Source organism: Centrocercus urophasianus, unplaced genomic scaffold (assembly GCF_019232065.1).
Source record: "Centrocercus urophasianus isolate 14NV4802_14NV808 unplaced genomic scaffold, USGS_Curo_1.0 seq_38, whole genome shotgun sequence".
Lineage (NCBI taxonomy): Eukaryota > Metazoa > Chordata > Aves > Galliformes > Phasianidae > Centrocercus > Centrocercus urophasianus.
The window spans coordinates 5310934-5323938 of record NW_024884955.1 but is presented as its reverse complement, the minus strand read 5'-3'; the positions used below and the strand labels follow the sequence as shown (position 1 = coordinate 5323938).

The 13005-nt window shown below is 57.8% G+C and overlaps 2 protein-coding genes across 2 annotated transcripts; both read right to left on the bottom strand.

The window, feature by feature from the left end:
- Positions 1 to 760: 760 nt before the first annotated feature.
- LOC122167711 (P2Y purinoceptor 1-like) lies at positions 761 to 6852 on the bottom strand. Its single transcript, XM_042832476.1, is given in 5 exon segments — positions 761 to 3991; positions 4735 to 5903; positions 5905 to 6056; positions 6058 to 6197; positions 6200 to 6852. Coding segments are annotated over 4 exon segments (1527 nt in total). The 5' UTR covers positions 6336 to 6852; the 3' UTR covers positions 761 to 3991; positions 4735 to 4804.
- Positions 6853 to 7323: 471 nt separating this feature from the next.
- Positions 7324 to 11734, bottom strand: CCN5 (cellular communication network factor 5). The gene is made up of 5 exons (XM_042832477.1): positions 11665 to 11734; positions 9775 to 9982; positions 9084 to 9326; positions 8780 to 8958; positions 7324 to 8629 (listed from the first exon to the last, which is right to left on the bottom strand). The coding sequence occupies exons 1-5, from the start codon at positions 11722 to 11724 to the stop codon at positions 8621 to 8623; spliced, it is 699 nt and encodes a 232-aa protein (XP_042688411.1). The 5' UTR covers positions 11725 to 11734; the 3' UTR covers positions 7324 to 8620.
- Between the last annotated feature and the right edge of the window lie 1271 nt (positions 11735 to 13005).

Genomic DNA, 13005 nt, shown 5'->3' with positions numbered 1-13005 from the left:
GCTCCGCATGGCCCCGCCGCCCCCCGCGGGCCCCGCGCAGCTCCCGCGCGCCGCCCCTCGCGCCCCCCCTGCGCCGCCCGCTCCCCGCCCGCTCCCCGCCTTCCTCCGCCCGCACCGCGCTGCGGGGTCACGGCTGTGCCCGCTCCGCTCCGCCCTGCCCCGCTCCTTCCCTCGCTTCCCAGCCGGGGCGTTCCTGTTCGTTCCTCTCGCTCCGCCGCCCGACGACGGCAGCGCTGCGGGGGACGGATGGACGCGACGGGCGCCCCGCGCCGCCTCGGGGAGAGCAGAATCGGCCGTTAGGAGATGGAGCCCTCGAAGCGCGGGCCTGGCGGCTAGGCTCGGCTCGGCTTCCCCAGTAGTTTATGTAAGCCTTATGTTTCGCTTTTTAAAAATAGAAAGATGCTTCTCCCGAGTTGTGCGTTGCGGGAGATAACATCTCCTTCAAAAATAAACTCTGCCCATCTCGGCTGGGAGCAGCGACGCTGCCGGGAGAGCTGCCGGGAGAGCTGCTGGGGCCCTGCGGGTCCGGTGTGAGCTCCCAGCTCCTCCCCGGGACAGCCGGTAGGTGCTGCAGCCCATTACCCCGCGCAGGTCCAGACGCACCGACGCTTTTGCTCTGCAGACAGGTGCAAACTGCACAGCTCCCATCGTGTGCAGCTGCAGGACAGCAGTGGCAGCTCTGGGGCTTTACTCTGATCTCAGGCCCTGTGGGACAAGATCCACCCATACACAGCAGGGGCAGGAGCAGTTCTGTACCAAACCCGCCTGGTGACACAGTGCTAACCAACGCAGGGCTGCACAGGCAGTGCACACAGCAGTGTGTTTGCGTGCTGTCACAGGCATTAGAATGAAGGCAATGCTGCGCAGCGGCCCCACGCTCATACATTTCCTTACCCCCACACAGCAAGTGCACCAGAGCTGTCACACCGCACACGCATCCCTCCTGCCCAGAGAGAAGCCCCACACTGCGCAACTTGGCCTTTGTCTTCTTGCTGCTCTCATTGCACTTGAACAAGGGCACATGGGAGCTGCAGGATGGGAGAAGTCAACATAACGCACTTGAGCATTGATTTCCAGCAAGAAATTGCATTATGAGATGACATGTCTTCTTTTTATTGCACGGGGAGGCAGAGGGACAGCAGAGCTCTGTGCATTAAGCAGGAGCTCTGGTGCTTGGGGTGTTCGCATCCTGGGGGCTGCAAACAGAGTCGGCTGCGTGGCTTTCCCTGGGCTCTGGGGCATTCTGCTGCCTCCCTCCTACCCCTGCAATCTGGGAGCCCAGGCACCTGCATTCCACTGTGGATCCTGCCTGATGCCCTGCCTGAGTTCCCCAGCCCTGCTCCCCTGGAGCTCATGCGTGGAGCGGACCCAAGCTGCCAGCGCTGCTGCTGTCAGTCTGTGACCACAAACTCTATTTTCAGCCTATTAAGTTTTTATGTGCTTGGAAAGCTGTCAGTTGAGTGCCAGCCAGGCACACAGCACCTGCCATAAAGCGCCTGGCCCGCACCCAGCTGGGAGAGGTGCTGCTTTGATCTCGGCCGCTTTCATCTGTGCATTTATTTGTCTGGAGCACCTTGGCTTTAATCACAAAAACAAGCTAAAACAATAATGTCCCTACTTAATCACTGCTGGGATTGTTTGCTGAGAAGCAGAGCAGACAACCAGTTGGGATGTGGGCATTCCAGCACAGTCAGGGCTGAGGGTGGTGGCACTGAGATCAGCACACAAAGCAGTGCTTGGCTGAGTGCAGAGCAGGACCTGCTCCGCTCCCACGGTGGGCAGTGCTATAAATGAGTTCTCTGCTGCAGACAGGGGAGGGGCAGATGTTCTGGGAATGCACTGCAAATATGCAAGGATTTTCCTGAGGATGCCTGGATGACAGCTTCGCCCTCATCCTGCGGTGGGGCTGGGAAGGGGAATGCTGCCGTCCTGCTGCTCTCATTGCTCCCACCCAGTGCTGCGGTTGGGTTGTGGAGCCGGGGGCTGCAGGACCAGGAGTGATTTCTCAGTGGGGAACAAATAAACCAAACCGAAACTATTTGCTTTGTGGTGCAGTGAGAGCACTGCACTGCAGACACGTTTTGTTCTCCACCTCGAAGTCGCGACTTTTTACCAAATCGTTTGTGCACTGAAGTTCCCCAGCTGCTTCTCTCAGGGTGATGAATGGGGACGATGGGATGGCTGCTCCCATAAGGGCACACAGAGATGGCTGCTCCCATAAGGGCACACAGAGATGGCTGCTCCCACAGGGGCACACAGAGATGGCTGCTCCCATAGGGGCACACAGAGATGCCCCCGTGGCTCTCGGCCAACGTGCAGTGGCTGAGCCACGTCCCCGGGGCAGAGCACACAGCAGCACCGTGGCCACAGCTGCTCTGCGGATTTCTGAGTCAGTGATGGGAATGAAATGAACGCTGGGCTTTGGGGAGCTGGGCAAAGCGCCTGCTTGGAGCAGGAAGGTCAGCCTGGGGCTGCAGTGGGACAAGGAGGCTCGCTTCAATATGCTCCGTTTGAGTGTCTCTGGGCAGGGGCTGAGGTACAGAGCTGTGCAGGTGAAGCTCTGGGTTACCACGGGCACCTCCTGCCCCATGGAGGTCCCTATTTATAACCACACACACAGAGGAATAATATGAGACCAACAGCCTCATGCAGCCACGCTGAATGTTGTTCTATTTATACGGGTACTCTCCTTAATAAACTGTTGGTCTCCCAGATGCCAAAGCACTCTGCACAAAGACTCTGAATTTCATTTTAAAGAAACATTCACTGGCAGCACCCGATCCCACACATATTGACCATTTTTGTCCGGATCGCCCAGAGTTAACTGCATTACCTTTGCTTCCCCAGCTCAGCCCATGTCCTTGGTAAATCAGATGAGCTGTCAGGTCTGCTCTCCCTATACCCAGATGTACTGGGACAGTGAAACTGCTCTGCTGCAGAAATAAATGCTGCATTCGGGGATGCTGTGACCTTTCATTAGTGACCTGCAGGACTCAGCCCTTCTTGCAGCTCCCACCACACCACAGGAGATGCTCCCAAAGCCCCCTGCCCTGCAGTCCTTGCTCTGCTGGGGGCCTCTGGTTTAGCTGCTGTTGACAGCAGTATGTTCTTGTGTAGCATTTTGGATGCCAAGCAGAACAGTTTTGCATTCTAGAAGGAAGTGAAATGGTCGTACATCTGTACATCTCTGTCTGTCACATTTGTCACCTGTGGGGCAGCAGCTGCTCTTTGCACAGGGAGGAGCCTGGAGCAAAAGCAGCAGGAGGGGGCTGCTTTGCTGCTCCATTACACAGCTGTGAGAGCCAGGCAGGCTCATGTGCCAGTGGTTGTCCTTAATTACACACGCAGCTAATTAAGGAAGGGAACTTGGCTGCGTTGGGGGGGGAGCTTTTTCTTCTTTCTTCTTTTCAGCTTGGATGGAGAGTGGTGCTGCCTGAGGATCAGGAGGGCTGTGAAGCATAAGATGCCATCAAGCCCTGGAGCCATTGTTACAGAGTACAGATCCCAATGGCTTCTGCTGGATTGACTGACGTGGGATATGGAACCACGAGATGCTACAGATCCTGGGCTCAGGGCTGGTTTGTGGGATGCTCTTTAATTCACCCTTAATGATGGGGGGGGCAGCGGATGAGAGCTGGGCGCATGGGGGGGAGCAGAGCTGGTGTGTGCCCCAGCTCCATCCCCCAGGCCAGCTGGCTCTGTGCTGCCGCTAAGCTTTAGAAGAAGCCAGAGGGGCACAAGTGAACATGTCAAGTGTTTATTTGCACCTCAGATGCATTAGCCCCATGTGATCGCCACTGTGTCCTCTGTGGAGCAGTGAGGTGGGGCCATGTAAGCAGCAGCTGGCTGGTACTGGTTCAGGCTTTGCTCTGATTTCAGTCCTGCGTGGGGCTGTGCTCTCCAGGTAGGGGGCAGTTCTAACTCATGTGCCCCTTCTGAAATCTGCTGCTTCAAGTTTCACTGCTGCAGTCATGCGTTGCAGCTGCTCGTGCTGGGGAGAACCGAAAGCAAAAAGCAGAGTGCTGCTCAGGAGCTGCTGTTCCCCTGCAACAAAAATGCCCCCACATCCAAGGAAGTTGATGCACGTCCTGCCCTGGCAGCTCACTGTACCTCTGCACAACTTCAGCCAGTGCTGCCTCTCTGCAGGTGACATTTGCACATCAGATTTACAAGAGACAATAGCTCATGTTCATACCATTGTGAGGCCGAATGCCGGAGAGCTGCAGCCCCCACCCAAGTGTCTCAGAGCTCTGTGGAGTATTGCCTGCTGACCAAGTGGTTCAGGCCACTGCGGTCTTTTGCATTGCAAAGTAATAAAAAAAAAAGCCCTGAGAAACTTTAATATGCCCGTTTGCTTGTTATACACTCTTCCGCAAGAGAGTGAATCATTGTAAAGTACATTTTTCTGCTGTGAAGGAGGCGGGCTGCAGAAGATAAGCCAGATCCCAAAGCAGATCTGCTTCCAGAAACAACCACCACCGCTGCTGGCACAGTTTAGTCATGTTTCAATCAAGGTATGTTAGTGAATGTTTCCATTTCTACAGCACTTCCCCCTGCAGAACTCCCCCTCTCCACCTCTCCCCCTCTCCCTCCATCCTGCAATGCAGCAGCTCTCTGCCTCACTTTGGGCTGGTTACTCTGTTCTAAAGCCCGAGCCCAGCCTACTCCCTGCTGCCCTCAATCCCCTCTGTCCCAGGCACCATGCTGGAGCCGAGGACTGCAGTCTCATCTCACCACAAAGCGTGCTTCAGGTGGGGGAAAGCTGAAGCTGATGTACACAGGTGTCGGGGAGGTGCTGCACTGATCAGAGCTGCTCAGAAGCCTCCTGCTCCTCAAAGACGATGCTGCTCCTCATCTTGTGGGCTCGCTTAGAGGATTCCCATGTGAAGATGGATCCCAGGGTCTCCTTGGCCCTTTGGTGGATATTCCTCATGCGTGACATGCAGTCTTTGCTGGTCATGATGTAGAGCAAAGGGTTGAGTGCGCTATTGAAGCTGGCCAGGCCCCTGGTCACCTGGTAGGAGATGTAGATGTTCTTCATGGCCTGTGTGCAGGACCCCTGCCGCTGCCAGGCTCGGGACAGCAAGTTGAGGTTCCTGAAGATGTGGTAGGGCAGGAAGCAGACGGAGAAGAGGACCATGACGAGCACCACCAGCCTGATGCTGCTCCTCCTGAGGCCGGGCTCCACCGTGTCACTCCTGCAGAGCACCACCACCACGTGGCAGTAGCACCCGACGATGATGAGGAAGGGGATGACGAACCCCGTCACGGTGATGGCGGCAGTGTAGGGCACGTAGGCACCCAGGCTTTCATCCCCCGTCGTGTCGTGGCACCGCATCCCCATGGGGTCCATCTTGCTGAAGGCGAAGTCAGGGCCCACCTGCACCATGACCCACAGCCACACGGCCGCACTGAGCCGGCCTGGAGACACGGCAGCCTGGCAGCGGCCCCGCGCCCGCAGTGGGTGCACGATGCCCAGGTAGCGGTGCACGCTGATGCAGGTGAGGAAACCGATGCTGGCGTAGAGGTTGAGGTGGAAGAGCCCGCGGGTGAGGCGGCACCAGCCCCTCCCGAAGGCCCAGGTGCGGCCGCGCAGGTAGTAGCTGATGAGGAAGGGCAGCGTGCAGATGTACAGCAGGTCGGCCAGGCCCAGGTGGCCCACCAGCCGGCTGAGCGGGCTGCGGGGGCCGGAGTGCAGATAGCACAGCCCCAGCACGTTCCCCAGCAGCCCCAGCGGGGTCACCACCAGGTACACGCCGGGCAGGAAGCGCTGCGCAAAGGCGGCATCCACGGGGCACAGAGCCCGGCTGCTGTTGTCCCAGAGCGGAGTGCTGTTGGCCATCGGGCGCTGGAGGAGATGAGCAGGCGGCGCGGCGCTCGGGGAGGTGCTCGTGGGGTCAGGACCCAGCGCCAGGGACACGGAGCGTGGGGCTCCTAGAGGAGCTGCCAGCCCGCTGGAGGTACTGCGAGCCGGGCACCAAGGCTCGAGCTATTTCTGGTGGTGCTGGGAGGGGCGGGAGGAAGGCATGCCTGGGACGGCTCTGCTCCGCGGGGGGGCGGAGAGCTCACAGATCGCTGCCGCTCTGCTCGCTGCGTCGCGCCCCCAGGGAACGCCACTCTTGCACCCCGCATCCAACTCCGACCTGCAGCTCCGTGCTCGGACCGCACGGCCCACAGACGGCCGGCGTTAGGAGCGAGGGCAGAGCGGAGATCCGCCTGCAAAGTGCGGGTGGCCCCGGTCCAGCGCATCGCGTGCCAGGGGCGGTGCCAGCACCGCGGACGTGCGACGCTGCCTGGCTCCGGTGCATCTCCAGGGTAGCGCGCAGCAACAACATCCCGCTGCTGCCCGCTCGATATCCCTTCCACAAATAGAGAAAAATCTCTTCTCCTCTCCCTTGAGCGCTTTTAAGAGGAGGGAACGCAAGAGGCGCTGTGCCTTCCCCCTCCTGCCCGCAGGCGCTGGGGTGTGACGCGGCGGGCGCGCGGAGCTGGCGGAGCTTATGCGAGAGTTAAAACCAAACCCGAAGAATTCCATCACCCACCTTCACTGCTGAGCAGCTGCTGCAGCGCCAACAACGCCAGAAATAGCGTTATCTCCGGGCACCAGAGCAAACAGACCAACGGGCAGAAGGAATGCGGTTTTCCATGGCAGGGGTACGGCCCTGCCCTCCTGTGCTGCCGTAGAGGAGCCCGAGCCACAGGAGTGCCTGCTTATTGCGGACGAGTTGGCTCCAAAAGCAATAGAGATTCTGTTCAACAGCAGCAAAATAAGTGTGTTTTGTTTCAGATGTCGACTGTTACACGTGCTTGCCGAGAAACAAACCGTGCTCTGCCACTCTTGTGCCGCTGTGGGTGCGGATGTGGCTCTGAGCTACAGGGCTTCCTGTAACCGTCTGTGGGTGTGCAGCGCTTATCTGACACCTCCCAGCACCCACAGAGCCAGGTGCTGGGGCTGCAGGAAGCACTTATTGCCCAGGTAGCACAGCTTAAAGGGAGCACCTGAATCGTGAGGGTCAGTTTCCCTCTGTTCTTTAGGGAAAAGTAATTCTGATTTGTTTGGAGTCGTTAATTCATTATTTAGGTGTTTTCTGCTGAGTGAATCACAGCTTTCCCCCTTTCCCTCCCTCTCCCTCACAAAAAAAAAAAAAAAACAACAAAAAAAGCCCAAGAGGTGCATTGAGTCATTTGTGTCTGAGATACAGATTGCAGGTTGCTGCTGGAAAAGTGACCTTTAGGATTTCACCAGCAGCGTGGGGTGGCTGGGATGGGCTGAGCCAGCACAGGGGGCCGCATCTCAGCACACAGAAAACCGAACTGCCTTGAACCCAGGATGTTTGGTACAGTGGTTGTGCCTTACCCATGTCAGCAGAGGAACATTGTGGGTTTTAAAGTCTCTGTGAGCTTCACACCACTGCTGTTTTTGGCACAGCCACTGCAGAGGCAGAAAACCAATGGTGTCGAGTCCCTCGTGCTGCGTGCTGCCTGCTGGGGGCTCCTGCATCCCCTCCATCCCACTAAGTGAATGGTTGATGTCAGTAAATAATTCTCGTTGTAAACAGCGTGCATGAGCAGCAAGGCTCTTTTTTCTTTTTTTCTTTTTTTCTTTTTTCTCCTTTATTTTTTCCCCCGAAGAGGTGACAACACCCTTCAACACTGATTTATTTCCGGCACTTGCAGGAGCTGCTGGGCTCTGCTGCTGGCCGTGCTGCAATCACGTTCACAATGCTTTGATTGCAGGGGTGCAAAGCCAAGATGCGCGGTCTCGCCTGCTCTGCTCGCCGCCCTTCTCGCCCTGCTCTGCACATCGCTGCGAGGCCGTTAGAGGGCATTTGGGTTTCGTTTCTGAGCGGCCCTTAAGGGTTCACTGCCGCTCGGCTCTCCTGTGCAGCTCCGCACGCTGGAGCAGCCCCAGCCCGTTGGGCTCATCGCTGCTGTTTGTTTTCCCGTCTCCTGCCTTTCTGCTGGCCTTAGTTTTTGGGGTATGCGCTTGGATGAGGGGCAGTATGTCTGGTGCCTCCTCCGTCTGAGCTGCTCGCCTGCCAGAGCCCTGCCAAACCGCCGGGCTTTGAAGAGCAGGCGGCCAGGCGGAGCAGGGAGCTGTTTGTCCTGGAGGGATGTGAGGAAGGTAAATGGGAGCTGCCGCCAGGAAAACACCTCTGCCGGTGTCCGGGTGTGGTGGGGCAGCGAGCCCCATCCCCAGCGTGGGGGGCAAGGGGCATCCCAATAGTGGTCTAATTCTGCAGAGCAGAGCTGTGTGTGCGGTGCTGGGCACAGCAGCGTCACTCAGCCCTTTCCAAAAGCCTCTCCGATCCGGGAAAGGACCACGTCCCTTTTTCTCAGGTGGGTTTGTGCTTGGCAGGATTTCCCCATCTCATACAACAGGGTGCTGCTGCCCAGCAACCCAACCCGGGGCAGTAGAGTATACAGGCGTGTTGTAGGGATCTTGTTCTCTATTTCCACCCTCTTCTGCAGCTGAAGTCCATCGGTTCTCCCCCAGATTCCCGAGGGACGTGTCTTCCATCTCCTCCAAAACCACCGTGTCACGGATGTGTGCCAGCCTCAGTCCCGGAACATTGGCTGCGGGACACAACCAGGGTGGGCGCAGCTGCAAACACCCTCCTCATCCCCTCTGGAAAAGCAAAGTGGAGCGATGTGGGAACAGTGGATGCTGGAGGACTCACGGCTGGGGGGCTGACGGGGCGTGCACGGGCTGTTGGCTGGGATGTCCCATTCCCTCTCCAAGCTGCTGCCTGGAGGTGTCGGCATCACCATCGCTTACCACAGGGGGTGCCGCCGGCAGAGCCGGGCAGGGCCTGAGCACGCAGAGCCGCCGCTGTGTCTCCAGGCGGCAGTAGCGGTTCTGGTTGGAGATGCGGGTGGAGAAGCCCACGCCGCAGGTGGCCGAGCAGACGCTCCATTCCGTGCCCCACGGCTGGCAGAGGTACGGCACTGCGGGGGCTGGATGGAAACAGAGGAGGGGAAGTGGGATTGGAGCCCAGTACCGCCTTACCTGCCCTGTGACACGGAAAGAGGGGCAGTGAGGGGTCCCCTGTTGGGGCTCACCACCTCGTCCCAGCTCCTACCTGCCCCAGTGCTCTGCCGCTCTCCGGCCTCGCAGACCCACTCAGGGCAGCACTTCCCTGGGATGTCCACACGCCGTGGGTAGGGGCAGTCTGGGGTGGGCAGGCGGACGTCCTCCTGGCAGAGCGGGACGCAGGTGAAGCCCCCGTCCAGGCAGCGGCACTGCAGCTTGCAGCTGGGCTGGAACACCTCCCCGTCACGGTACAGCCGCCCATTCACCTCACAGCCCTCCTCGTCGTCTTCGACTGCAACGACAGTGGGGAGCCACCGGGGCAAGGGGACAGAGAGTGGGGGTGGCAGAGGGGATAGCTGGTGGTGACTGGGGGCTGCCAGGAGGAGGGGGAACTGGATGGTCACAAGGGCATAGGGAGGCATGAGGTGATGTGTCGCCCAACCTCCCCCTCCCTACCTCCTACATCATGAGGTGGTGACAAACCCACTGCTCTCTCTCCAACCCTGTCCATAGCTCTCAGGGCTTTCAGACTTGAAAATATCCCTCTGTTATTTCCCTGCAGCTCTCTATCCCCTCTATCCCCTCTAGCCCCTATGCCCATCCCACTCAAACCACCCCCAAAAACCCGGCCAGCGACTGGCATTAGAATTGGCAGGAGCAGCAACTCAGCCCTGCAGCCATCTGTGTGCATCTTCCTCGGCAGAGCAGCTCTCAGAGCCACATCCAGCTGTGGTGCTCACAGTTGCAGGTGCCTCCTGTCCCCGAGCTGTAGTCACAGATGAGCCCCTGGCTGCGGTCGCAGACATGCAGGAAGTCGCAGGGCTCTCCCAGGCGCCGAGCGCAGATCCTGCAGCAGCCACAGCCATCCAGGACCAGGGGGGACCCACGTGGGCAGCGGGGCAGCACCTGGGAGCAGTAGCACGGCCGTCGGCACAGCTGGCAGCACACCTGGGGGTACAAAGCATCGCGGGTTTGACACAGCTGATGGCTTTGGTTGCACTGGGATGGCCTCTGGAAGTCATCCTTGGTTGGGTGGAGAAAGATGTTGGCTCTGCCCATCCATGGGGATACGGCAGTGCTGCTGGGAAAGCTGCCGTCTTCTTAGGGAGTGACTGCACAGCACGATGGGCTCCCATGGAAACCAGGAGAATCAGGAATACCCTGTCAGCAAGATGGGGGCTGACATGCACCACTGCTGCGAGTGCAGGAGGAGGTAGGGCTGGGAAGTGAGCATCCACACACTGAGGCTCATCAGGTGGTGTTTGCAGCCCCCATGTCAGTTGGTGCACAGTTGGGGATGCAGCTTCCCAGGACCTACGTACACATGGTGAGGGCATTGCTCCTCCCCAGCCCCTCGCTGTGAGCACATCTCATTTGTGCCAAGAAATGGGACAACACATTTGCAGGGGAGAACTGAAGCCTGATGAGGCTCACTGCTGTTCTCTGTGCTGCGGCTGCCTCCTCCCCTACCCTGCCTGCAGCAGCCCCTGCCAACCCGTACCCCAAGGCAGTGTGCCTGCCCTGTGCCTGCAGGAGTTCCCCCAGGTGGGCAGCAGTGTGTCTGTGGCTGTTCTGCACACACCATTACCCTGGCACATCTGACAAGGGCGGCTGCTGGGGCTGCTGCATGTTGGATTGGAAGCCAAACGTTTTGGATCTGCAGTTTGCCTGTGCTGCCCTGCACAATGCGGGTATGCGTGCAACCCTGCCAGGATGTGAGAGGTGAAATCTATCCAAAATGGGCTGGGCAGTCTCTGCCTTGTTCTGGTCCTCTCAATGAGCAGCACTGCTGCTGTTGCAGAAGGCAGGGGGACCATTAGAGACCAGGGCACTGGTGGTGTTTGCCATGTTTGGACTGGGGGCAGAGGACAGCTGGTGGCTCTCCAGAGCTCACTGAGGTCTCCTGGCCAGGAGCTGCTCATCAGTCATAACTCACCCAGGAGCCAAGTGCATTTTTCATCTTTCAGGTTTCTATTACAGACTGATGTTTTAGAAGGATTTGCCCATCCAACAATCTATTAGATGGCTATTAATCCGTTTCCCCATGCTCCCTGCAATTAACTTGTCATTAGATGGCAATGTGGCTCCTGTTGGAGATCTTAAGTGCCCAGGAAAGCAGTCAAACAGGCACGAGGCTGTTCTGATGTCCCTGCTTGCAGTCTGGCTTGGGATTCAAGCACCAATTACAAGAATTTGGAACTGACATACCCCAACATTTTTCAAAACTCTGCACAGGGAGCTGTGTCATGCAGAATCCAAGAGACAAAAAAAATCAAACCCCTGGAACAATCCCAATCTATTTGATGGTTTGCATGAGCGTCCTGGAATGGTGGAGAGCTGAGTAGCCCTGGGGCTGGTGCTCACTGCACGGAGCCTGCAGGAGCTGCAGGATGGCTGCAGGGGCAGGTGAGCAAACAGAGCACATTGCTGCAGCACAGAGGCATTTGGTCCATGAGAGTTAAGACTATGCTGCTTCATTGGAATTCTCTCCCAGGCCGAGCTCTGCAGACATACAGCTGCCTGCCAGCTTTCAGGGCTACAGCAGCACTGCATTCTCCCTACAGTCCCATACTGGGAATCCTGGTGCTGCCCTGAGTGATCCTGAGGACATCCCACGCCCGACTCCTTACCTTGGAGAGGATGCAGAGCAGGGAGAGGATGAGGAGCTGCTTCTCCAGCCGGAGCCTCATGTTTGCAGGCTTTAAAGCCCTGAGTGGGTCCTGCTGGTGTTTATACTCTCCTCGCTCTGATGTCACTCCCAGGCTCCAATATAAACAGGAGTAGGTTTGGACGAGCCTCAAGATTTGCTTTCTTTTTTTTCCAGCCCACATTCCAGCTGACATTTCCACTCCCCTCAAGGTGAGAGCATGCTGTCTGCTGGGAGAGCAAGAGAGGGGAAGGGACAAGGGACACGTCCCCAATGGCACGGACATGGCAGAGGGGGCTGCCGAGCCTGGGCTGTCAGACAGTGCCAGCACCTCTCTGCTGGGCTGTGAACGGGCAGGGATGGCCTGACATGTTCCCCTGACATCCAGCCTGGGACATTGCCAAGCCTGAGCAGGGCTGGGAACCCAGCCCCATATTTAACTCTGCCCCAGGGCATGGCTTTGGGAGAGGGATATGTCACCCACACTGCATGGAATCCCAAAGCTGAGGGCAGAGTGCTGCCCCTCTGCTGTGTGGGATTCACAGCGTGCAGGAATGGCCAGGCAAGCTCTACAGGTGCTGAAAGGGCTCTTCTTTCCTTGGCTCCTATGGCACAGCAAGAGCAGGAAAGTGATGTGCAGCCCCCAGTGGGACAGCACATGGGGTTGGATGCACATGGTGTGGATTTGGACTCACCACATCACGCAGGTTCTGCCTTCTGCAGGAGCACGGAGCAGTACTTGAGCAGCTCATCGTGTAGACACTGTTACAACCCTTCTCCTCTGGAGCACGTACCCCATCTGTGTTTTGCACCACACGTGTCATTTCATGGCTGGGGATTCATCCCCCAAGTTGTGCTCTGCGGTTCCCATGGCATTACTGTCAGGTTTTTTGTTTCTTTTTTGTGGTCAGTTGATGCAAGGATCTAAATACATCTCCTGGGAAGCTCTACTGTTTCTATAGAAATGAAGGCACCCACTCAGCAAATTGACTTCTTTAGACAGCCGTGTTTCTCCATGCTGTGCCATTGAACACACCATGGTGAGCAGCACCGCCAATCTCTAATTTTTTGCTCCATTCATCTGTACTCACATCCCTCTGCAATGGCTGCACACCTTGCTCTCCCTCCATCCCTTCCCTTTGCTTAAGCCTCTTCCTTTCCTTACTGACAGCTCAGGACAGCCAGGAGCCCTGAAGTTAAAAGGGCTGCTTATGGCTGTTTCCATCCCTCTGTGGCCACTTCCATCCCCTGGGGGACCACCAGCCACGGCGAGGGGCATCCATGCAGTCCTCTACCTTGAGATCACTACATCCACCCCAAGCCC

What these genes read in the sequence shown, in the direction of transcription:
- CCN5 (XM_042832477.1), bottom strand. Translation starts at nt 11,724, where the DNA reads ATGAGGCTCCGGCTGGAGAAGCAGCTCCTCATCCTCTCCCTGCTCTGC. An exon ending in GACAGGAGGCACCTGCAACT is followed by an intron (nt 9,327 to 9,774) that starts GTGAGCACCACA and finishes CTGTCGTTGCAG; the next exon opens with TCGAAGACGACGAGGAGGGC. An exon ending in GCGGCAGAGCACTGGGGCAG is followed by an intron (nt 8,959 to 9,083) that starts GTAGGAGCTGGG and finishes GTTTCCATCCAG; the next exon opens with CCCCCGCAGTGCCGTACCTC.